The sequence below is a fragment of the Peromyscus eremicus genome, chromosome 5 (assembly GCF_949786415.1).
Source record: "Peromyscus eremicus chromosome 5, PerEre_H2_v1, whole genome shotgun sequence".
Taxonomy (NCBI): domain Eukaryota; kingdom Metazoa; phylum Chordata; class Mammalia; order Rodentia; family Cricetidae; genus Peromyscus; species Peromyscus eremicus.
The window spans coordinates 69,307,605-69,334,058 of record NC_081420.1 but is presented as its reverse complement, the minus strand read 5'-3'; the positions used below and the strand labels follow the sequence as shown (position 1 = coordinate 69,334,058).

General features: G+C 42.3%; 1 protein-coding gene across 10 annotated transcripts in view; it reads right to left on the bottom strand.

The window, feature by feature from the left end:
• Mllt10 (MLLT10 histone lysine methyltransferase DOT1L cofactor) overlaps positions 1-17,620 on the bottom strand; it is a 172,883-nt gene extending 155,263 nt beyond the window's left edge. For 3 of the 10 annotated variants that reach the window (XM_059263626.1, XM_059263629.1, XM_059263631.1), the window contains exons 1-3: positions 17,477-17,619; positions 16,764-16,923; positions 12,103-12,182 (exon numbers count right to left, since the gene is read on the bottom strand). In XM_059263626.1, coding sequence (XP_059119609.1) covers positions 12,103-12,182; positions 16,764-16,923 — 240 coding nt within the window. In that variant the 5' untranslated portion in view covers positions 17,477-17,619. Of the gene's footprint in view, positions 1-12,102; positions 12,183-16,763; positions 16,924-17,085; positions 17,176-17,229; positions 17,339-17,476 lie in introns of those variants that run through there. The other 7 variants (XM_059263632.1, XM_059263630.1, XM_059263628.1 and 4 more) reach the window with 7 other exon arrangements.
• Between the last annotated feature and the right edge of the window lie 8,834 nt (positions 17,621-26,454).

The window sequence follows — 26,454 nt, the reverse complement described above, 5'->3', positions numbered from 1 at the left end:
TCAAAAATAAACACATAAATAATAAAAGAAAAAAAGAAATTTTATGGGGTTTTTGGGTCTGCTTTCTTTTTTCTTCTTTCTTTTCTTTGGGGAAGAAGGGGTGCTGGAATCAAAGCCAGCAGCTTGTACACACTATACTACATAAGCAATCTACAACTGAGCTACATCCCTAGCCTTCCTTTACTTTTAGTAAAATTACAAAACAGTAGAAAGAAAACGTTTTGCCCTGTACTAATACTTCAACTATGGGAACTAAGTGGTATTTTAACGATAGGAACAAGCAATCCCTATCCTCCTAGGAGATAAGATTGAGAGGACAAACAGGGGAGTTACTGGGAGAATGAGATGAATGAGGAAAAGGCAGACAATGTGTATTGCGTGTGCATACAGAGAGGAGCTGAGCCACAGTAACAGTACCGATGCAAGTCTGAAGCTAGTTTAGTCTACACAAGCAGGAAAGGAATTAACAACAAAAACTGTGCTTTACTTAGGGCCAGAAGCAACAGAACTGAAGGAGAAAGAAATATATGAACAAGTTTAAGTTTTTGGTGCTGAGAATTGAATCCAAGGATTCCCATCTGATGCTAAGTAAACACTACCACTGAACCATACCCCTAGGCCTTAGGAGGAGGAGAATTTTTTTGCCTTAATTTTTTTTGTTTTTGCTTTTAACGTTTTATTTTTTTATAATTTTGGTTGTAAGCCTAGCCTTTAACGGTTGAGCCATCTCTCCAGCCCTATTTTTTTATATTTTAACGTTTTCTTTTTTTTTTTTTTCCGGAGCTGAGGACCGAACCCAGGGCCTTGCACTTACTAGGCAAGCACTCTACCACTGAGCTAAATCCCCAACCCCAACACTTTATTTTTTATACAATGTCAATTGTATCACACTACAAAAATATGAAAACTTAAGGGGTGGGGCTAGTGAGATGGCTGTTCACTTGCAACAGACCTACATTCAGTTCTCAGCACTCACTCACTGCCTGTAATTTCAGCTACAGGAACTGACCTTGATGGGCACCTGCATTCACAGGCACATACCCACCCAACACACAAAATGTAAAAAAACATTAAATAACCAAATAAAGCTATTGCAATAATCTAGGGGGAAAAAAAAACAGGGCTTAGAGCCTCACAGCAATGACACCAGAAGGAGAAAAATTAACAATACTGTCCCCATGAATGAGATCATCAAATAAACAAGCGAGAAGAGCAATCGCATCACTTAAATTTTACAGTCAAGAGGAATCAAAACAGCACTGTTGCCGGGCGGTGGTGGCGCACGCCTTTAATCCCAGCACTCGGGAGGCAGAGGCAGGCGGATCTCTGTGAGTTCGAGGCCAGCCTGGTCTCCAAAGCGAGTTCCAGGAAAGGCGCAAAGCTACACAGAGAAACCCTGTCTCGAAAAACCAAAGGGGAAAAAAAAAAAAAAAAAAAAAACCAGCACTGTTCAAACACCTGGGGTAAAAACAAAGTAACAGCAGGGCAGTGCTGGCACACAACTCCAGCACTCGGGAAGCACAGGCAGGCGGATCTCTGTGAGTTTAAGGCCAGCCTGGTCTACAGAGCAAGTTCCAGGACAGCCAGGGCTACAATGAGAAACCCTGTCTCAAAAAACAAAAACCAACCAACCAACTAAACAAACAAACTAGTAGTGTTTAGAAAGTCATGAAGAAACTTGAACGATCTCTGGAGCTCTAATTTTGTTGTCTGGGGTTCTTGACCAGGTCTTATGTAGCATGGAGGCTGGGCTTCACACTTCTGATCTTCATGTTTCCACCTCCCAAGTGCTAGCATTATTAATCTATATCACCACACCTAGCTTGGCAAAATGGTTTAAATGTCAAAAATCAATCAAGTAGAATCAAATTAATGAAAAAAAATTAGATTTGGTCATTATAATAACAGCAAAATAACTCGTGGGAAGAATTAAAAGCCAAATATAGTAGTTTGAAGGGTAAACAAACATATTTATAATACTCTATGTACTTAGGCTTAAATTTTCAGAAAAGTACTTAAGGTATTAAAGGACCTATATAATAATAATAAAGTATTAAAAGCCAGAATTATAAGCCATCTAGTGTTCATCTGTTCATAATATTCCCTTTCTTCAAACAGCACCCACCCACCAGAATCAGGGAACTGCTCTTACCCCTGACTCCAACTATGTAGCTCTAGTGAGGGCTGCAATTCATAGAACCCTCCCCACTCCAGCCAGAGGGATGGTGGGTACATGATCCAAGACAGGTCAGAGTCCTCCTCAGGATTCTTCAAAAGAGCCCCTTTTTCCTGGTAGAAGGGGCTGGGAAGATGAAAGTCAAGAGCTGCCAGCAGTCATGGTTCCAGCCTCATGTAGTAGAGAGTCTGTAGTATAAGAGAATGAAATCAACATGCAGAGAAGCAGAGATAAGAAGTGAAGTCCTAACCCCAATGAAAGGAGGAAGAGAAAACAAATATACTAAGATTAATGTGACTGATGTAACTAAAGACCAGATTTGATTCTGGGCTGCCTAGTATCGAAGACAAAAGAAAAACACAAAGTATTTCACTTATCTAACAAAAAGAAGGAAATTTCCAAGGTTGATCAGTTTTTTTCTGATCCTAAGTAAAGATCTTCTTAGGCAGGGAACTTTATTTAATGGTCACCAAAAGGAAACAGGCAGTGCCCATGATGAAAGTGTGAACAGCAAAGGCAGATTGCAAATGCTCTCAGTTATAATGACAAGTAGTTATTTCTCAATCATTAAGCTAAGAGAATATGGCAGACAGCTGACAAAGTAAACTACTGTTTATTCTTCCACGAAGTTTGCCAATGAAGGGAAAAGATCAATTGTGAACATATAAAAGGAAAGCAGAACCAAAGGGAAGATTCCAATCTTTTGTGAGTAGGAAAAAATCAAGTAGAAACTGACAAATTGAAGATAGAAGCCGTTAGCTACTACCTTCTAAAGCAAGACCTCAAAAAAAGTCTGACATGGCAGCATATGCCTATAGTGTCAGTACTCAGAAGGCTGAGGCAGGAGAATTTCAAGTTGGAAAACAATTGGAAAAGTAGTGCAGGTAGTTCATTTCATTTAAAAGCTATCTTCTCTCTCCCTCAAGTATCTATTGGGTAACAATAGTGAGATACAAAGGCATGAAGCCACAAATATAAAAAGCAAAAAAAACAGCTCTAAAATTCTAGACAATAAAAAGGACAGACAAGAGGTAAAGAACTTCCAAGAATAGGGTGTAGCTCTGTAGCAGTGTGTGTTTAGCATGTAACAGGCACTGGACTCAACCAGCACCAAAACAAGAAAACCTACAGACTGCATAAACCATAAATAAGACAATTCCAAAATTAATTCACTATGTGTTACATAGTTTGGAAAACAGGAGAAACTAGATCCCAGCCAACGCAGGATGGAGGAATTCATGTGTACAGTGACAGGCCATGAATATACAAGTGTTTTCTAGTAAGGGTGAAATCAGGAAGAACTAGATGTAACCGGAAAAGCAATCAAATCAATTTCATCTCTTCACTACACACTACCAGGTAACTATCTTTCTCCTCTACAAAGAAGCTACAATGGTGAATTTTCTGGAGATAGTAAACCAAAAGAAATCGAGGCAGGTACCAGGGATGGTGGCATACACCTGCAACACCAGCACTCATGAAACAGAGGCAGTTCAAGACCAGTCTGATCTATGTAAGGAGCTGGAGGCCAGCAAGTACTATAGTAAAGACCCTGTCTTTTAAAAGAGAGAGGTAAGTAAATCTAGACCACAGGACAGGACAGCTGAGACAGAGCAGTGAGATCACACTAAAAATGAAGAACTAAATGGAAGCCTAGGAACAAAACAGTATTTCAGAAAATTAAAACAAAGTAAACCTCAAGAGAACTTCAAATGATTATATTAAAGAATTAAAAAAACAAAGTAAACTATCACATGAAAATAACAAAAAAACTGAAAGTTAAATACAAAATACTAAAAAATTAAGATCAATTAATAACAGAGGATCCAAGGCCCAAACTCAAAAGCATAACAAAAAAAACCCTCAAATTATGAATATAAAAAAATGAGGAAATTATCAAAGATATAATCCAATCTCTGACCTGAACTAATTTTTCCTAACATGAGTTAACAACTTAAAAGAATGTGTGCCAGGTCAGGCATGGTGGTGCACGCCTTTAATCCTAGCACTTGGGAGACAAAGGCAGGTGGATGGAGGCCAGCCTGGTCTACAGAGTGAGTTCCGAGACAACCAGAGCTACACAAAGAAACCCTGTCTCCAAAAAACCAAGGGAAAGAAGATTGTGTGTCCAGAATAATCACTAAAAAAAAAAAGTAAAACAGTATTACAGTATCAGAATTAACCTGGATAAGAAGAAAATATTAGCCAGGTGTGGTACACACACCCTTGGATCTCAACACTGGGAGGCAGATCTCTGCCAGTTTAAGACCAACCTGGTCTACAATGTGTTCCAGGACAGCCAGGGCTATTAAAACAGAGAAACTCTCTCTGGAGAAGAAAAAAAAGGAAAAAGAGAAAGAAAAAAATATTAAAATCCTGGTTGGAGATGTAGTTCAGTGACAGAGAACATGCCTTACATGGGAGAGAGTCTGAGTTCAATCCCTAGCATTTGGAGAAGAGAGTATTAAATTCTGAAAGAACATTCACAAATAATTAGAAACTGACAGTACATGGCTATAATCTCAGTACTTGGGAGACAGAGGAAGAAGATGGCCTTCAAGTTCAAGACTAGTCTAGATCATATAGTGAGTTCACATGAACATGGGCTATAGAGTGAGACAAGAAAGGCAGCATAGGCTAAATATGCATGAGGTCCTGGGTTCACTTTGCAGCAGCTCACACACATACAAAGGGAAGACCAAAGTGATGGAAAGGAGAGAAAAATGAAAAAGATGCTAAAAAGAAAGCTCAATCTGCCTGGCAGCGGTGGCGCATGCCTTTGATCCCAGCACTCTAGAGGCAAAGGCAGGTGGATCTCTGTGAGTTCGAGGCCAGCCTGGTCTACAGAGTGAGTTCCAGGACAGCCAGGACTGTTTCAGTCTTGGGGGGGAAAAAAAAAGGAAAAAGAAAACTCAATTTATAGACTACCTGAAGATTAACTATATAGAACTTTTTCTGGTTTGTTTTGTTTTGTTTTGTTTTTTTGAGACAGAGTCTATGTATTCCTGGCTTTCCTGGAGCTCATTATGTTGATCAGGCAGGCCTCAAACTGCCTCCTGAGAGCCAGGATTAAAGGTATGGGCCACCACACCCAACCTAACCATATAGAATTATTCGAGGAGCAATTACAAAATACACAAAGATTTAGCTTGGGTTTTAAGAGGAAATTTTTTTTTTTTTTTTTTTTTAATTTAGGGTCATAATAACGGCTCCAAGGGTAAATGTACTTGCTGCCAATCCTGACAACCTGAGGTACCAATATAGTGTAAGGAGAGAAGGAAGGAACTTCAAGCTGTCTTCCAACATCTACATATGCATAAGAGACAAGCACGCACACACATATACAAATAAAAACAAACTGGTTAAAGAAAAAATGGAGCAGAGCATGGTGGTGGACACCTTTAATCCCAGCATGTGGGAGGCAGAGGCAGGTGGATCTCTGAATTCGAGGCCAGCCTGGTCTACAAAGCAAGTTCTAGGGCAGCCAGGGCCACAAAGAGAAACCCTATTGGGGGGGGGGGGGGATGACCCAGGTACATTTCCCAGCACCCACATGCCAGCTCACAACAGTCTGAAACTCCAGTCCCAGAGGATACAATGCCATCATCATCTGGCCTCTGTGGGCACTGCATATACCTGATGCACAGACAACACATACACATTTCAGAACTTTCACACACAAACAATAAAAATACTATATCAGGTGTGATATCCCAGCACTTGGAAGGCAGAGGCAGGAGGATCTCTATGAATTCAAGGCCAGCCTGGTCTACAAAACAAGTTCTAGGAAAGCCAGGGCAGTTACACAGAGAAATCCTGTCTTGAAGTAGGGGGAGGAGGGGAGGAAATACCATGAAATAAAATACAAAGTGAAAACTAAAAATGAATCAGTGAACCCATCTTCTCAAAAGCATGAATGGAAATGGGTAGTGATCTACAGATGGTTTAGGGTGAAACCTTTTTGGTTTTTGTTTTGGGTTTTTTTTCCTCACAAGACAGGGTTTCTCTGTATAACAGTCCTGGCTGGACTTGCTCTGTAGACCAGGCTGGCCTTGAACTCGCAGAGATCCTCCTGCCTCTGCCTCCAGAGTGCTGGGATTAAAGGGGTGCACCAACACCGCTCAGTTTAGGCTGAAATTTTTTAACTCATTAGATAAACAATAAGCATAAATATGAAGACAGCTAGCTTCCATAATATAAGCACACACACAAAACAAATAGAAGACATGAAAAACAGAATGAAAGTCTCACACACCTAAATCATAGTTAAGAGAAGAAAACTGAATGAGTTGACAGTATTTGAAGACAAGGAAGATAGTACATTTTTTTCCTTTTTGAGTTCAGGGTCTCACTCTGTAACCCAAGGTACTCACTATGTAATGCTACCTGACCTCAATCCTCCTGCCTCAGCCTCCAAAGTGCTGAGGCTACAGATGTCAGGCATCATACTTTTCTTCTAGAAAAGAACACATTCTGAAGTAAAAGAACGTTCCTCTTTGGATGAAAAAAGAAGGCCAAGCCTGAAGAGAACAAGCTGCCAACTGTCTATTCAAACATACCAGAAAGCAGACTAGAATGAAATCTTACTTCCAGCTAAATAGCTATTATCCTAGAATTCAAACAAACACACAAAAGCACAATAATGAAAATGCTAAACACATGTATACCAAATAACTTCAAAATAAAGGCAAATGGGCTGGAGTGTAGCTTAAGGGTAAAACAGTGAGGACCTGGGTTCAATCCCAGAACAAGAGAAGAAGAATGAACAAAGTACAGCCTCACTGTGTCTACAGTCACAACTACTTAGGAGGACCAAGGGCCCATATAGTCCAGCATGGGCAGGGCTGCAGCTTTGGCTCACTGGCTAAGGGTTTGCTTAGTATGTCCAAGTCCTTGGGTTTAATCATCAGCATCTTTTAATCTAATACATAGGCTGCTATTCCTGTAAAATAATACAAATTATACATACTCATAGATGTGTACATATGATAATATGACTACTGAAACGTGGATGGTCTAAAAGAGAGTAAGTTAATAAAAATCTGAATTCAGACTGTGAAGAATAAAATATCAACTTAATCTTTTAATTTCTTTTTTTCTTTTGGGATAGTGATGAAAACAGTCTCAATAACTGAGTGCAGGAAATAAACTTGCCTATTAATAATCTGTTAGGGGCTGGAGAGATGGCTTAGTGATGTACTGGTCTTAGAGGAACAGTCTGGTTCTCAGCATCCACAACAGGCTCATGGGCTGTAACTTTTAGCTACAGGAAATCTAATTTCCAAATCCACAGAGGCCACAAACATAGATAATAAAAAATAAATTATAAAACTGGAATAAGTGAAGGCCTGTAATCCCAGCACTTGGGAGGCAGAGAAAGGATGATTAGAAGTTCAAGGTCATCCTCAGTTATACAATGAGTTTTCAGTTAGCTTGGGCTATGTGAGACCTTGTTTCAATAATAGAAATATTTTTTTACTTTAGGTAGCTGGAGAGATGGCTTAGTCATCAGTGGGAACAGTACTGGTTTAAGAATACACACTGTTCTTGCAGAGGAGCCTCATGTTCAGTTCCCATGCAGCTCAAACACCTTAACTCCAGCCCCAGGGCCTTTTCAGGGACAACACATACATTTCCCTTTTTTTTTTTTTTTTTTTTTTTAATTTAAAAAATTTTAAGAAATTTAAGGCCACCCTCAGCTATACAATCAGGGAGTTTTGCTTGTATGTTTTGGTTTTTGGTTGTTGTCTGACTGGGGGAAGTTTTGCTTGTATGTTTTGGTTTTTGGTTGTTGTCTGATTGGGGGACTTTTGCTTGTATGTTTTGGTTTTTGGTTGTTGTCTGATGGGGGGAGGTTTGCTTTTATGTTTTGGTTTTTGGTTGTTGTCTGATTGGGGGAGTTTTGCTTGTATGTTTTGGTTTTTGGTTGTTGTCTGATTGGGGGAGTTTTGCTTGTATATTTTGGTTTTTGGTTGTTGTCTGATTGGGGGAGTTTTGCTTGTATGTTTTGGTTTTTGGTTGTTGTCTGACGGGGGGGATTTGCTTATATGTTTCGGTTTTTGGTTGTTGTCTGATTGGGGGAGTTTTGATTGTATGTTTTGGTTTTTGGTTGTCTGACTGGGGTCTTTTGGTTTTTTGCGGGGGAGATTTTATTGTTGTTTTGTTGGTTTTGAAACAGGGTCTCACTCTACAGAGACCAGTCTGGCCTAGAAACCACTATGCAATTCAGACTGACCTCAAACTCATAGCAACCCTCCTGCCTCAGCCTCCCAAGTGCTGGCATAAGCCACCATGTTTGACGTTTCGATTTTTCTTTTCCTTTTTTTTTTTTGAAACAGCACCCCAAGCTACCCTCCAATTCAAAATTCTCTCCCTACCTCTAGAATGCTGGGATTACGCACATGTTTCACCATGATAAAAACTCCAGGTCTTTTTTTAAAGTTTACATTTATTTGGTTTTGTTTTTTGTTGTTTTATTTGGAGGTATGACTTGGAATGTGAGTGGAGGTCAGAGAACAACTTGTGGCATGTATGTTCCCAGGGTCAAACTTAGGTTGTTGGTCTTGGTGGCAAGTTCCCTTACCCACTGAGCCATCATCTCAGGACTTTCATTTGTTCTCTCTTCTATCACCTCTTCTTCAATCACTATTACTCTGAGAAACTTTTGCTTGTTCCTAGGGCCTTGGGCTTTGAAGTACACATTCTACCCACTGAGCCATACTTCCTACATAATTGTTATTAACGATGGTAAAGTCACTCTAGAGTAACTGATTGCAATGTCACTCAGTCACCCATCACTCTTCCTTTTAAGGTGTTCCTGGTAGATTTCAATGTCCTCTTTTTAAGGTCGTCCTTCATCTCTGAGAGTTTCATCCTGTACCTTTTTCTAATCTCACCTTTTAAATGCATTCTACATACTATCCAACAAAAACAGTTTCCTTGGCCAGGCAGTGGTAGCGAACGTCTTTAATCCCAGCACGTAGGAGGCAGTGGCAGGCAGATCTCTGTGAGTTCAAGGCCAGCCTGGTCTACAGAGCAAGTTCCAGGACAGGCTCCAAAGCTAAACAGAGAAACCTTGTCTTGAAAACAAAAAACCATTTTTCTGAAAATGCTGCTTTATCTTTCTGGATCATTACTATTCCATATCTGTCAAAGTACTTACAACCAACTCTAACTTTTTTCTGGCAAGTGAGCCATATCCGATCAAGAATTCCCTAACTGCATTTGAGCAACTTGATCTGATCTTAAAGAGGTCTAGAGGTAGGCACCATATCTAAGTCAAACCAGTCCAGGGCAATTTTAACCAAAAGAGTATCAGATTCAGATTGAGATTTTAGGCTCTTAGGACAGGAGGCACAGGTTGGAGAGAGAACCTGTGTATATAAGAACTTGTCACCAGTACCACACATCAGCCCTGACCACCTGAGTTCAGATGCCCAGAGACCATGGAAAAGGCAGACTCAGTAGTACAAGCACCTGTAAAGCCAGCAAGCCTCTACAGAGGTAAGCTGGGACATCTGCTCACAGGCCAGCTCACTTGTTTATGCAGAGTGAAAGAGGCTCTCTCTCTCTTTTTTATCTTTTATTTTTACATTTTTGAGACAAGATCAATGTAATCCTGACTATCCTGGAACTTGCTGTATTGACCAGGCTGCTTCTGCCTCCTGAATGCTGAGATTAAAGCCATTTGCCACCATGCTTCACCAAGACCATCTTAAAGAACTTGAAAGGTGGGGACTGATAAAACGGCTGTCCTCTAACTCACACTCTTTTTCAAGTGCACAGACACAGACACACAGACACAGACACACACACCTATTTTTTTTTGTTTTTGAATTCCAAAAGATTTTTTTTTTAAAGCCATAAGCTACCTAAATATGGCAGCCCTCACCAATCTTAGCATGCAAGAGGTTGAGACAAGAGGTTAATAGTTTGAGGCAAGCCAGCCTGGTCTCCATAGTAAGTTAAAGACCTGTCTCAAAAAGAGATTGGGAGAGACAGAAAGGTGAAAAGAGGAGCTGAGAAATAGTCATCCCTCTCCACAGGAGGCAATATAAGAAGGTAGAAAACAACTTAATGGCTGCCTAGATTGCAATTCTAGATATGTATTTCCCTTAAAACTATAGCTTTCTAATCCATAAAATGAGAACTACTTCAGGAATTTGACAATTAAGTGAAGTAATTGGTGTAAAACATTTAGTACCGCATCTGGAACATAGTTAAACCTTTGGAGAGGTTAACTCCTAGTCGATAATTTTCACAAAGATAAAGAAGGAAGGTACTGCAGAAGAGATAACAGGACTAGCTCAAGTTCTGTCCATATTAAGACTCTTGGTTCCTATATCCTTACAATAAAAGATACTCTGTTTTGTTCATACACGCTTAGAATCGGACTTGTCTCATTATTGTCACGACAGGAATTTAAAAGACTATACCTCTTTTTTAATGGTTTCCCACATCCCACCAATTTAAATAAATTGAAATAAAACATGCTCCCAATATAGCTACCATATTTACCTTGACATTCTGACCACTTCCATAAAACAAAGGGACAAAAATGACTAGTATTTGAGGCATCCCACCACATCCCAACCAGTACTTTTCCTCTTAGGTATTTAATGCTTCTACCTTGTCCTCCTCATCTCACTATTAGTGTTACTGAGAATCTGGTAATTCAAGCTAACTTCATTTGCTTAGAAACCACCCTAAACATAACATCCAACACAGAGAAAAAGTCAACATATTTCCAGTCTCTCCACATACACACACAACTTTTGAAGCCCAGATTAGTCTCAAACTAGAACTCACTATATAGCCAACTTTTTTTTTTAAGATTTATTTATTATGTATACAGAAGAGGGCGCCAGATCTCATTACAGATGGATGTGAGCCACCATGTGGTGCTGGGAATTGAACTCAGGACCTCTGGAAGAGCAGTCGGTGCTCTTAACCTCTGAGCCATCTCTCCAGCCCGACTATTAACTTTTGATCCCCTACCTTCACTTCCTGAGCATTAGGATTACAGATGTATATGACACCACACCCACTTTCATGTAGTGTTGGGGTGGAACTTAGGGCCCCTCATGCACACTAAGCAAGCTTTCTACCAACTGAACTACATTCCCTCAAAGTCTTGAAATGTGCATGATTGACTTCATCTTCCATTTGCTAAGTCCTATTATTTTAACACTACAATAATTAGCTATAATTCTGCTACACTGGATTTTCACATACAATCAACTGAGATTCACTGTCTTATATAAGCTACCGGGCCATAAGGGCTACTCACCTAGAACCACCCAAGGCAAAAATAAAACTTCTACTTTTGCTATATGCCTAAGAAAAGAGGTTGAAATATCTGTTTTCTAACTTCAGGCCGAACCTCTCTCATTTCCCAAAAAGTCACCAAAGTGCTCACAAAAACGGTGACAAGTTTAAAAAAACAAAAACAGAAACCCTCTGCTGCTTGTCAAAATTGTTACCATGTGAAAACAAAGAGTACTGAAAGTTAAACTACACACCACAAATATAGTAAAATGACAGTCACTAAAGCCCTAAGTTTTCCCCCATACTTATTAAATCTAACAGAAACACCAGCAAGCCAGCTCTAGTAAAGAGACCCTGGATAGAGTGCTGAAAACACCGTTCAGAGGTATAGTGTTTTCCTAATACATAAGAGGACCTGAATTTAATCCTCAGCTCCTGAGTATCATTTCTTACCTCTACTTTTCAAAGTACCCTGTGACACTTAGACACTTATACATACACACATAAACACACACACACACACACACACACACACATACACACACAACTTAATTTTTCAGATTTTATAAAATCAGTTTAAATCTTGAAGACAATATTTAATATCTGGCATCCTAAACTACTTAAGTTTTTTTTTAATATTTTTGATAAAAAGTCCTTACCACTCTGGCTGCTCTCTCCTGAGATTCACATTTCCTGCAAAACCATGGTCCAGTAGGTACTTGAACAATGCCATAGCAAGCTGTGGGGAAACAAAATTGTTTGAATTTGAAAACAAAGTATTTATATTTGAAAACTAAGAAAAAGATCTTTTTAAACCCTACCAACTACTTCTCACTATTCAACACCTTGCTTTATAAATTATTTTATATGATGTTGAGTGCATTTAATTAATAAGTAAAATTATAACAATAAAATTTAAAAATTCAACCTTCTGAGTTATTTCCATTAAAGTCCAAAAAGTGTTTGGTATGACAGTACATAAATGTAATCACAAAACTCTATAGAAGCTAAACCAAGATGATTCTAAATTTCAAGTCACTCTGAACTGCACAGAAACTCTATTTTCAAATAAGTCAAAATGCTACAAATGTTACTTTTTTAATTGCATGTTGGGATATTGTTTTTCAGTGATTATGTAAACTTAGCACAAGTTTCTGTACAGAATAAATCAGAAATTCATTGATTCATTCCTTGCCCTATAGTTTAAGTACCAAGTGTTTCCTGTTGCTTTGAGGTAGGATTTCACTGACCATAGCCTGACTCAGCCTCTTAAAAGTGCTGGGACTATAAGCACACAAATGAATGAAACAACAAAAACAGAGATTAAGAACAGAAAAATAAGACAAGCAACAGATACAAAAGAAAATACGCCACAGTGAAATACTTGTGGGCTGCTAGGGTTGTGACTTATGTCCAGCAAGCCTGTAATGTCAGCCCTCAGGAAATGGAGGCCAACCTTTACCACACAGCAAATTCAAAGCCAGCCCAGGTTATTCGATACTAAAGTGATAGTTTATGGTACAGCACTCTGCATAACATGTTCAAGGACCTGAGTCTAATCCCCAGCACTTAAAAAAAATTATGTGAAATATCCAAAAAAGGCAAATTAATAGACAAAGTTGTGGTAATCTAGGTATATGAGAATCAGGTAGAAACAGGAAGTGACTTCTAATGGATCCAAGCTTTTTATTAGGGTGATGAAAAAGATCTAAAACAAACTGTGGTAGTGTTTGCACAACTCTATGAATATATCAAAAACCACTGGATTATACACACTCCAAACAGGTGAACTGCACAGTATGTAATTGTATTTCAATACAACTGTTATTAAAAAAAAAAAAAAAAAAAACTTCACATAATTTGCATACCCCAAGTATTCTCATCCTCACATACCTAATTCACAGCCTCATTTTTTGAAAATATTTTTAGAATGTATTTTATTTATTGTATATACATGTGTTATGTCAACTTCCAGGAATTTGTTCTCTCCTTCCACTATATGGATCCAACAGTTGATTTCAAGGCTTAGCAAGAAGTTCCTTATAACTAGACCATGTCACTAGCCCAGCCTCCTTGTTTATAAGGGGACAGGGTTGTTTTGTTTTCAACTGGGCATGGTGTAATCCCAGCACTCAGGAAGTTGAAACAGAGGACCTCAAGTTCAGGCCAGACTGGGTTACACAGTGAGAATCTGTGTGTGTGTGGGGGGGGGGGGGGGGGGTGCCCTACTGGAGCAGCTCACTGATTAAAAAAAAAAAAAAAAAAAAAAACCTTTGTCTAGCACGAACAAAGTCCTGAATCTGACCCTCAGCATGAAAACACAAAAGGAAAAGGAGAAAAAAGTTTGATTTGTTGTTTGGTTTAGCAACTTACAAAATGTTTTTCCTATTTATTTATTCTTGTGTCTGTTGTGGGGGCCAGTGTGCCAGGGTGAGCAGTAGAGGTCGGAAGACTTTCAGCAGTTGGCTCTCTCCCTCCCACCGTGAGTCTCAACCATCACACTGGTCAGGCTGGTGGCATGTGCCTTTCACCCACTGAGCCATCTCACTAGCTGAAAAAGTTGGTTTTAATGTTCATACTTAATTTTGTTAAGATTTTAAACTTTTCTGAGAACTTATAAACACATTCAATTCCATCTTACTCAGCAGAAAATGTCTTAAAATATTGGGAAACAATAAAATAAAATCAACAGAACTTTCTAAATACCAAAAGCTAAACTTTTTGATTCAAGAGTGTCCCATAGCACAGGTTGACCTCAAACTTGCTCCGCAACCCCTAGAACGGACTTGAGGTTTTGACCCTACTGAGTGCTGAGATTACAGGCACATGCCTTTATGCTAGGTTTATTCCACACAGGTTTAAACCCAGGGCCTTGTGTATGATACCTACATACTTCAACTGAACTACATGCTGTCCTAATTGAGTCTAGGCTGTCCTCAAACTCAAAAAGATCCTCCTGCCTGACCCTCTCCAGAGTTGTGATTACAGGCATAAACCATCATGCCTCGGCTAATCTCTTTTAAACCTGTGTAAGTCTAAGTAAAGAAAATAATAGTATCAATGACTTGGTGGTAATCGTACACATCTGTAATCCCACCACTAGGGAGGCAAAAGTCAAAAAACTGGAGTTCAAGACCTGCATACCAATTCTGAGGCCAGCCTGGGCTACGTGAGACCCTGTATCAAAAAAGAAAAAAGAAACAGCATAGAGTCCAAACACACACTTTTATTTAAGCACCTCTAGAAGGGAAAAAATTTAGATGTACATTTTCTGTATTGACATGCAAAGATTACATAACAAAATAATTTTTGATCCAATTTATGAGATATGCCCTGCCCCCAGACAGAAAAGCAGAGGGGAAAAGGTATTGGAGAAATATATTTGAGCAAAGTATAACAAGATATATGTACGAGAATGCCATAACCATTAATTTTTATCCCAACTAAAGATTGTAACATACACAAATGCCAATGAAAACAGAAATTATGTATGTCTGACATAAATTTTCATTCCTTTTTTGCAAAAGACTCTCAAGTATCTAGGACAATGTGTAACTTTCTCCTTTAAAAGAAACCAGTTAAGTTTCTTTTAAAGTTTAAGTTACTGTCTCAATATCATTACTTGTCTAAATGTGCCCCTCCCAAACGGTAATACTTGATTCTTTAAAGAATGCACTTTGGGACCAGGAGTGGTGACGCATGCCTTTTAATCCCAGCATTTGGGAGGCAGAGGCAGGCAGATCTCTGAGAGTTTCAGGCCAGTCTGATCTAGCTCCAGTACAGCCAGTGCTGTTACAGAGGAAATGTCTGGGGAGGAAGGCGGCGAATGCACTTTGGGGTCAGATTTTGGCTCAACTGGCAGAGTGCTTGCCTATCCTACACAAAGCCCTGGGTTTCCTCCTCCTGAACATGCAACCCAAGAACAGTAGTGCATGCCTGAAATCCTAGCACAGGGAAGGCATGAAGATGAGGAACTCAAGGTCAGCCTGGGCTACAGGAGACTCAAAACAATCTGGGGGGTATAATGGCATAGGCCTTTAATCCCAGTACCCTGGAGGCAGAAGCAGGAAACCCTCTGGGTCTTGAGGCAAACCTGGACTACAAAATTAATTGAATTCCAGATGAGAAAGAGCTGATGAGACCCTGTGTCAAAATAATAAAAACTGAAATAAAAATTTCACTTTGGCATCTTATGCTCCAATTTCCCTCTCTCCCCTTTGGTAGGGCACTTCTCATTACATTACAACTTCCTTAGGCTCACACCTATAATTTCTGTACTTGAGAGCTAATGAAGGGGATTGCTGCATGTCTCGGTCCTACCTGGGCTACATAGAAAGACCCTATCGAGAAACACAAAAACTTCCACCACTCAGTGTTAGCCTCAGAGATAGAAAGGGTGGATAGGCTGATGACCACACAGTAAGCCACCAAAAATATTACCTAGTCTTTCGTCCTGGATCCCTTTACCACTTGAAATGGACGGTCAGAAACTTCAATAACCAGAAAGATCTCTTAGAGAGGTCCCCGGTATTTGGGGTGGGGTGGGGTGTGGGGGGTGTGATTCAAAGCATTCTAATGATAGTACCCAAAAATAAACTAAGACTCTTCTCTGGAGCCATGCAGGCTGTGCTGCAGCCACTGACCCGCTTTCCTCCAACAGCCCAAGTCAGCTCAAGCCCAGACACTCCCTCCCTCCCGGGCGCCTTCCACTGTCTTCACAGAAGCCCCCAGTGGCAGGCAGCAGCGGGGTCTCTGCCCAGGAGCATGGGGTGCAGCGGGGCCCACCTCCCCGCGCTCCCTCCACCTGGAGAGGCAGGTTGCCCCAGACCACAGGAAGTCTCCTGACACACTGCGGCAGAGGGAGCTGGCAGGGGAGGGGAGGGGAGGGGAGGGGAGGGGAGGGGAGGGGAGGGGAGGGAGGGGGGAGGGAGGAGAAAGCCTCCCGTGCCCAAAGCCACCACACCGTCCTGGGGACTCCAGCGCGGGTCGCACGCTCGCTCCTACCCTCCCCAGGCGCAGACCCGGCCCCGACGCAGGCAGCCGGCCGGCCGGCCACCAAATGACACTTGAGAGAGTGAGCGCGGAGTCACATGACAGCCGGGGCCACACGCACGCACTTTCTCCCGCAGGCCGAGAGGCACGGCCCGCGCCCGCGGCCACCACGCCGGGCTCCCGCGGCCCTGCGCACGGGGCGGGGCGGGGCCGGCGGGCGGGCGAGCCGGGGGAGGGGCGGCGGTGGCAGTTGCCGCCGAGGGAGGGGGGGGGGGCAGTGACGGTTGGGAGCAGGCCGGTTCGGCCCGGCGGGCGGTTGGGTGTTTACCTTGATGCACCGCGACGCTGCAGCCGTGCCCGTCGCAATAAACCAGCGGGTTCTCGGCCCAGCCTCTCTCGTCTGAGCAAACGCAACAGCCTCCAATCATTTCCTTCATACTATGGGAGACCTCGTCCTCCAGTGACACGGGCCGGTCGCTAGAGACCATCTAAGAGGGAGTTGGGGGGGACCATTAACAAACACGAGCAAGGCAGCCAGCGCTTCCCCACACGCAGCCCCGTCGCCCGCCCGCCCGCCCGCTCCGCTCCGCCCGGCCCCGGCCCCGCACGCCCGCCCGCCCGCCCACCCGCCCGCTCGGCCGCTCGCTCACTCGGGCTTTGCCGCTCAGTCACTCACGTTCCGCACAGGAGTCAGGAGCCATGTCCTTGCTGACTCCCCCCCCCCACCTCCCCGCCACCGCCTCCTCCTCCTCCTCCTCCTCCTCCTCCTCCTCCGCGGCGTCCTCCCTCCCCACCTCCACCCGGCCGCTAACGCCGCCGCCCGAGGAGGGCACACATAATCCAGCAGGCCTCCGCACAGGCGCACTGGGGGGCTCCCGCTGGGCCCGGGGCGGCGAGGGAGGGGAAGGGGCTGCGCTTCCTCCTCCGAGCGTCACCCGGCGTGCGCGCCGGGCCCGCCCTGCGGCCGGCGTCAGGGAGGCGGCCCCGGAGAGGCGAGGCCTGCGTGCGCGCCGCCGCGTCCCTGCCCCGGCCCCAGCCTACCTCCAGGTTTTCCCCTCCCCCGCACCGCTCGGCGGCGCCGAGGTGTGCGGAGGTGGGGGACCCGACGCCCGCAGCCGGCTGCTCGGCGCGGCCGGAGTGAGTCTACCGGAGGGCTCCGGGGCGCGCGCGGGGCCCGGGGACGTTGGGCCGCCCTCGCCTCGCGGGCCCCGGGGCGCGCGTGGGGCAGAGGCCGCGGCGGGCGGGCGGGCGGGGGCCGGAGTCGCTGAAGGGGGTGCCCCCCGGGGGGGCGTCCGTCTCGCGTGGCACTGGGAACCCACCTGAAGGCCGGTGCCTCGAGAACTGGCCCGCGGGTAACAATGGTTGGAAGAGGGTGCCAGCTTCCATGAAGGGTGTAATGAAGCATGGCTTCCTGCAGTTGGCCGCTCTAACTTCCCAGTACTGTCGCAGCTTCACCTCCCATTAAATTCACGTCCTGGATTCCTCCCAAAGTTCAGCCAGTGGAAGTGTTGCCATATCTACCGCCCACTTACGCACCACCTTGGCCCCCGTGACAAATGAAAGTGCACCAGACAGGTCAAAAGCTTGTGTTTGGGTTATGCTCTGAGCGGGAGCCCCAAGACTACATTATAGCTTGGTAGGTATACAAATGATAGCAGGCATTAGCAACCTAATGGAGTGATCTGGAAAATGCAGCTATAGGACGAAGGAACCCACGTTCTAGCCTGTCACCAAAGGATAACACCAGAGTGTGGTGCTCACTTTTGCTTGAGGATTCCTCTGATCTAGCTTGTTTCGCCAAATTTACCTTTGCAAATGTGATGTCATTTAAGTGGGAGAAATATGGGAGCTCTCATACACAAATAGAAAATAGATTAGACCACCGTGAGCAGATTAATCAGCTGGATGCTGAGTAGTTTTTAGCTAAAAAAAAAAAAAAAAAAAAAAAAAATACTATCTCCCTATTCCTTTCTCTATGTACATTCAACATTGATATTAAGCAAAAAGTGTTAAGCCATTAAAGTTTAGCATGAAATGGGAATTATGGATAGATTGTTTAAATGACAAACAGTTCCAAGACAACTTCATGGCTTTTGGTTAATTACTTGGGGGTACAAAGGGGTTTATTAGAAATTAACAATATTATATGGTCTGGAAAATGCACTTACTCAATGCTAGAATGCCTAAGTTCTAGGCACTCCCCAGATAATGTAATAATTTAAGTTTTAAAATATTGAAAAAAGGTAATGTGGCTGCTCTTTTTCTATTTCAAAATAAGTGCTAAAAGTCTAAGAATAGCAATAGACACAGCACAATGCAAGCATCTATTGGCAAATATATTCAGATGTTTCAAAAGCTATGAGAGGTATCTACATTAATGGGGAGTCTACCAAAGCTTGGGATAGGGAGAAAATGTACTCTAAAATACAAAATTGAGAGTTCTCTTTTAATCTTAATACATTTAGAAATGGTGACTACAGATTAGTAAAATGACATTTTTAAGAGGATATGCTAATAATAAATTTCTGGACCTCTAATGATGCTCTTAACTATGAAGCGTTGAATCTAAAGCAACCTTCAAACAGTATACTGTTTTGTTTATCTTAACTGTACAGAATATTTTATCTTTACCCTTATACAAAGGAGATCAGTTCAATGTCTAATTCATGCTCTGCTTCCTAATGTAGAGTAATTTTGAGTTCAAATCAATGTGGAACTTCCCAAACACTGCAGTCAAGCCTTAATGCACTAAATTATTTAAAAATACATTCATTTTATTTTTAATGCATTGGAGCTTAGTTCTTGTGATGGAATTAATTTGTATGTAAAGAAGGATAAGTACCTTACCTCATTCTGTAACACCTAATAAATATAGGTAAATACTTGCTCTTTTCAAAAAAAAAAAATCATTTATATGAAGTTTTGAAATACCAAAAAAAAAAAAAAAATGGGGAAGTGGATGATGTGTAAAAGAAAAAATAGGAAAGATGCACAATTTTTAACAGGTTTTTATGTAAATAATAGTATCTGAAGCAGAAATTTTGTGAAAGATACATAAATGCATACATGTTGACACACTAGAATTCAAATTACTTAAAATCAATTTTTAACGTTCTATAATGGAGTCATAAAAATAAGGAAAGTTATTGGGAATTCATAGGACACTTCATTTTAACTGATGTACAAGATACTGAACTTTTTGTTGTTTTGTGTCTAAAGTACATTATTTGGTATATTTCTATAATATATCAAGTACAAAAGAAGAACAGGCAGAATATGCTCAAATATGCAGTGAATTATTCACTCAGTAAATATTTACTGAACAGTCAGTGTGTGCCAGGAACTCTTGTATACAGGGAATATAGCAACGAGAAAACTATATTTGTCCTTTATGAGATACGTATAGTCACATACTGCGCGGACACATATAATAAAAACACTAAGCTAAATATGCTAATCCTCACGTCTCAGAATGGGCAAAACTTGTTCAAGAACATTTTTTTTTAAATTAGTGATACAAATTATATTGCCATGTGATTGATAGAATATCTTTCTAGAAAAGAACTTCAATATTAATGTTCCCATTTAAATCCAATTCCATATTCCCCAAATACTCACTTACATCTTTTACCTGTAGGAAAGAACGAAAAGCCTATTGTCTCGAATATTCTTCACATAATAATGTCTAACACGGTACAGGCTCATCTATTTCCTCTAAACTAATCATCTGAGGCAAACCACAAAAAACTCAAATAAAGTATTTTATGATGTAACCTCTAACCCTACTATAATGGGAAAATGTATTTTCACTCCATGGGCAATATATCTTCTTATAATTTTCTTTAGTCCCTAACCTAGACACCAACTTTTCAAATTTGCTTTTCCATAATCACTTACCTAAGTAGATTCTATGAAAAAAATATTTTAAAATGTATTTGGTTCATACGTTATCTGTGTTCGCATTTATCCCATTTTTAAACTACAGTTTTATTTGCCTTCTGTTTGTAGGTATTATATCTAGTTTAAGATTATTTTCTATAATACGGCATAGAAACTAAGGTATATTTCTGTATGATTGTGAATATTTCTGTAATAGTTAACACTATATACCATCCTTAACTAGATTCTTTACTTTGAGGAAGCATTTTAGATGTTATATTACCCTCACACTTACTTTCTAAACAATTGGAACTCATTTATTATAAAACTTTATTGAAAACTATAACGTTGTTTCCAAATAAATCAGCTGGAAACCTTAAAAAAAAAAAATCCAGTTTCTTATGATCCACATACACTTTCAGATAAAATTTGCGTAAAAAGTTGTTTTATTCATTTGATACCTAAGGTTTTACCTTTCGTGTGAAAAGTTTATCACAAGCTATATATATTTATATTATTTAAATTATTTTAATATGTATTTTGAAACTGGTTTGTTATTTACAATAAGTGGCTCTTGTGTCTTTATAGATGCAAACCCTACACGTGTCTCCCATATGTATTATGTATTCAAATTTCATGAAAGAGTATTCTTTTCAATTAAATTTTCAGTTGAAAATCTGTTAATGACTTTTGCAAGATTCCATTTAATGAGCCATGTTAGTCTTCTTGATGATTTTTTTTCTTACCATAGTGCTTACCAAGTGCCTAGCCAGGAGTAGTAAACCCCTAGAAGCATTGTTTAACATACAACATTGGTGTTGAAACAGATGAGTGCAGTCTGAAATTTATACTTCAGAATAAAGCAAGTCTACTTTGCATACACAATCAAACTAAAATTTCTAAGAATTTTTCTAATAAATCAAATCTTCAAAGATTTTCAATAGTTAAAATTAATATACTAGACATGAGAGAAGAGGGTTTTTAATTTTATTACCGTATAATAATTGTACAATATAATGGGTTTCATTATGGTATATTCATGAATGTATAGCATGTCCTTGCTTTCATCATATTTACTCCTCCATTACCTTCTCTAGTCCCCTCTGCCCCTCCCCCTCCCCTGGTCATCTTCCCCTTTCCAAACAGTCCCCTTCTGTTTTCCAGTCTTTTATGTTTCTTAATCTAGATTCAGCATATGAAGGAAAACATGCACTATTTCTCTTTCTGAGTTTGTTAGAGTTTGCATTTACCAGATTATTTACAATTGTCCACATTGTGACTTTTCACATAAAAGTCACAACTGTATTTGGAAAAGTCTCTTAGGATCAATTATAATTAATATTATTTGTAGATGCATTTAACTTTTGGAAAGTGGGGTGATTTGGAAAGTGATTCTCAAATTTAAATCTATGTTATCTAAATTTAAAATGTTTCTAAAGACCAAGATCTAGTATCTTCTCAAAGAGTTTGCTTTACTTAACCTTGCCTTTGGCTTCAGAGCTGTTTCTTTTGCTATAAAATTAATACTAATAAAAACGTAATACACTTACATTTTCACATTTTAGGAGATTAAACCAACACATAATTTCCAATAGAAAAACAGTATCTCTAGAACGCCTTTAAAACTTTTGGATGTTACATAACCCTAAACATTCAAAGTGGTGCTTTTTCCTGTGATCAACAACACTTAACGCTGACTTTTCAGGGTGTCATCAATATAATGTAGGGCCCATTTTCCATTTTTTTTACTGACATTGAAGATTTCCATCTCTGGTATAATTAAAGTGTAATTAAAGTGACATATTCTGCTGTCTGTTGATAGGACACAATAAGATTATGTTAAGTGAAAAATTCCCAACATGCAAAGAGGAAAATCAGTTTTGGAAATGGAAGAGTCCTTAGAAGAAATGAAACATATCTGGGACTGAAAAAAAAAGAAAGGAAAGAGAAGAAAAGAACAAATTAAGCTGAATTGCTAAATAGTATTTGGACTAAAGGAGGTCACTTTTTAAGATTTAAATGTTTTCCTCTGTGAAAGGGGCCACTGCTTCCCAAATCCAGAAACAAGCCTACGAATATGTTAATTAAGTGCATTGTGTCCCAGAAAGAATGAGTTTGACAAATTCATTTTTATTCTTTCAATTAATAAAGTGTTTGTCTAGCCATCTAAGATTTTTTAAATCTATAATGTGTGTATTTGCCATTGTACAGTAACAGTGCCAAGGACCCACATGACCCCATAGGGTGAATCTTATGAAGCTTAACATTCCTGGCGAATTAAACACACAAGCCTCAGATTTTTTGTCAGTCTTACCTTCCTGTGGAACTGAGAGCCAGAATGTAGGTAATTTTTATACGGTGGCACTTTAGCCCAATTAAAAAAGCAATCATCTTTGGCACAAGCAGAGGGAGCAAATATAATGGCATAATATTAAAGAAAGGTTTCACAAAGACTGACCAGGAATGCTACTCCCTCTCCATCCCCACCCCACTCTTACTTTTTTTCCCTGCCCATTTGTTGTTTTTCTCACAAGTGTATCCTGACTTTTCATTTTTTCTTTTACAAGACGTAAAGAAGATTCATCTTCTGCTATCAACTACATAACAGATAAACTTGCAGAGCTATTCTAAATATTCAAAGGCTTATAAATAAAAAATGTAAATTGAGCAGGGGATGAGTGTGAAACAGAATGAACAGATTGAAAATACTTAATTTTCAACCTCGATTTTTCTCCTATTCCAACCTTTCCATGGTTATGCTTTAAATGACTTCTCCCATAAAATTTTTCCCTGTGCTTCGAAATAAGTGAATGATTTCCAGGAGGAAATGGAGCTTTAGAAAGAAGACCTACAAAATGAAAGTGTTCAAATGCAAACTACTTCTCTAGCATTTCAAATGCAAAATCACAACCTTCACCACCTTTAACTGACTCTTAAGGGGTCTTTTCAAACATGCTATTTACGACATCATCTGTTAACTTCATTTTCTAATTCAAAACTCTTGCCAAATGATGTTTTCATGATGACGTGTAAATATAATATTCCATTAGAGATCAATTCTAATTGGTTTTTTAAAATCCACCTTGGGAAACAGTGCTGCATAATACGCAGACTCGTAATGAGTATTTTAGAAGGAATTTCCACAAAGTCTATTATAATTCCTAAATCCAAATTACTCTTTTTCCTAGTAAGCTTTGGGCCACAGGACTGAAATTATTTCTTCACGAGTTCTCACGCAGGAGGACTTTTGTCTTGTCTACAAGACCAGGATCACTTGTTGGAAATCTTCATTTTTTAAAAACTGACGTTTGCCAAAAATACTTTTCCCACATGACCCACAAAGGAAAACAGTTTCTTAGGATGGGTTGCAATTTATTTTGTTTCCAAACCGTGGTTTAAAGTCATAATGGACGTTTTTCCCCTTTGAAATTCCCTGTTATTTTGGAAACGCGTTTCACCTTAACAAACCAAGCCCCTTTTTGTTAGAGCCCTTCCTTTTAAAACCAGACTTCTTGTTCACAACAAAGAGCTGCGTGGTAACAAATGAGGACAAAAAAACGTGCTTTTCCGAACTGCTTTGAACCCTAACGCTCATTTTCGAATCCCTACATTTAAAGACATTTTAAATATTATATAAAATCTGCTCTAATTTCCCATGGGGGGGTGGCCCACGTTGTCGCTTATCTAGTGATGACTTTATAAACATCTATGCAGCTTTCTTTCCCTGGTAACGTGGGAGCTGGCCTAAAGTCTTGCCGTGCAGCTGCACGTTGTGAAAGCGCCTTTCTACGAGGTCTGCGGCTGGGAAAGCCCCTGCAGGCCACCGAGGGTCACAAAAGCGCCCGGTCCGAGCTGGGGGAGCCCTGTGGACTTCCGCGGGCCGCGGGCTGGAGAGGACGAGGCGCAAATCCCTCCCCCGGGAAAAAGGCGTCGCAGGGCTTCGGCGCTAGGGCGGAACAATGGGAGCAGCCTGGAGCCCCGCGGCTCCCGCTTCCTCCGCCTCAGCCCCCGGGTTTTCCCGCTCGCCAGCCCCGCTCTGGCCTCCCGACCCCGGCCACCTCCCTAGGCCGGCCCTTCCCCCATGCCACAGGAGGCGCTTCCTTTGGTGACCCCAGCTGTAGCCGTGGCCTCCTTCCTCCTGTTCTCTCAACGCATTTTTACTCTCTCCCTCGGTTTCCAGAAGTGGTCTTGAAGTCTCATTGCCCGAGTAATGCTGAGTTGCTGTTTCCTTCCGGGAAAGATTTCCTCCAGAAACCCCACTCTAGAAGGAAAGACAGGCAATCCAGCACACCCTTTATTTAACCCTAACTCCATCCTCCCGTGTTAAGGAAAAATAAAATTGGAAGCGCGGCGTCTTAAAAACCTGCAATGAACTAATTCCTCTTTAATTTCCTCCTTCCACTACAGTTGTTTGAAAACTCTCCAGCGAATGCCTCCTGAAGAGAGGATGTGCCCAGCAGCACGCAGCAAATCGGAGGTTTTAGCTCACGCCTCCTGGGACTGGGGAGAAAGTAACGAGGACGAGGGAGCTAGCGAGGCCGAGAGCAGCCGGCCCGGCGGGGACGCGGGACGCCCGGCGGGGGCGCAGGGCCCGCGGGCTCTCGGCCGCGAGTCGGGCCGCCAGGGGCGAAGGACTTAAATAGCGGGGGCCGGAGGGGGCGGCGGGCCCGCGCGTGACGATACTTTCCGAGGAAGGCTGGGGCCGCCGAGGAGTTTGCAGATCGGCCTCACCCTCCCGTCCCCCCCCCCCCCCAGAGGGGGAAAAAAAAAAAAAAAGTTGGAGGGAGGCGGGGAGAGGAGCCACCCCGTTTCCTCCCCTGGATTCTGCAGAAGGGCTGGGGCGGCGCGGGCAGAGAGAGGGCGCGGACCGAGCGGACCAATGGCAGTCAACAGGTCCAGGCCTCGGCAGGGCCGCGGGCCCGGCCTCCTCTCGCCGCCCGGGGGCCCTCCCCGCCCCCGCGGCCCCGCAGCGCCCAGCCGGCACCCCGCCCCCGGCGGCCCCGGGCTGCCGTCTCCGCCGCCAGGGCCCGGGTGGGGGCGGGGCGGGGGGTTCCCCGGCGGAGAATCCTCCCGCGGGGCGAGCGGCGCAGGGGGAGGGGCCGCGAGTCCCGGCAGGGCGGATTAGGAAGGGGCTCGGGCCCGACACGAGCGCGGCCCGCGCGTGGCATCCTGGGTAAAAAGTGGCCGAGCCACACCGGGAGAGAGCCGAGAGGAGCCGGGGTCAGAGGTCGGGGCCCAGGAGCCCGGCGCGCAGAGCTCCCCCACGTGAACGCAGCGAGCGGGAGGAACCTTTTTGTTTTCCGCCGCGCCAGCGTGCTCCCCTATTGACCGGGCTGCTGGAGAGAGAGGAGCTGCGTGGCGGCTCCCAGCCCACCCCCACCCACCCCCCCCTCCACTGCCAACACACAGCCCAGCTCGCCCCTTCCCCACCACTCATCCCAGCCCCCCGCATGGGGCTGGCAAGAACGCAGTAAATTTGCTTTAACAACAAGTGGGGGTGGTTGCATTTACTCCTCCCTCTCGTCTCTCCTCCTCCCCCCCCTCCTCCTCCTCCTCCTCGCCGCGGCTCTTGACACTACTACAAACCAGCACTATAAACATAAACATGTGTCACTGTAACAGGGCAGGTAATATACGCATTTTGAGGTGGGGTGGGGTGGATGGGGGCTTGGTCGCTGCTTGGGGGGCAGTAAAAAGAAATCATGTTTCACGTGCTCGACGTCTTGGAGGGCTCCCCCCACACGCGGATCCATTTATATAGAATGCAGAGAGCGCCCAGTCACTTAGTCACACAGACCCACAAAAGCAGACTTGCCAATAACCAGAGTACCCCCCAAAGCAAATATACTTAAATACCATCCCTCTCCTCCCTCAGCCATCGCTGCCGTTTCTTCCATTAGCAAGCAGTAGCGTCAATAATTGAATCCTCTTTCCTTTTAAAAATACTCTTTTTTTAGGATAGCGATAGAAATCAACTTTAGACCTAAATCGACCACCACTCTCTTCCCATAGAACAGTACCTACTACACAGTCTGCGCAGAGATTCCTTCAAACAACGAGAAAGGCTGTTTAAAAACTGAGTTCGAGACCTAGTATGCAAAGGTTATTTCCTGGGCTGTGCCTTCATGCGTTTTCCAACT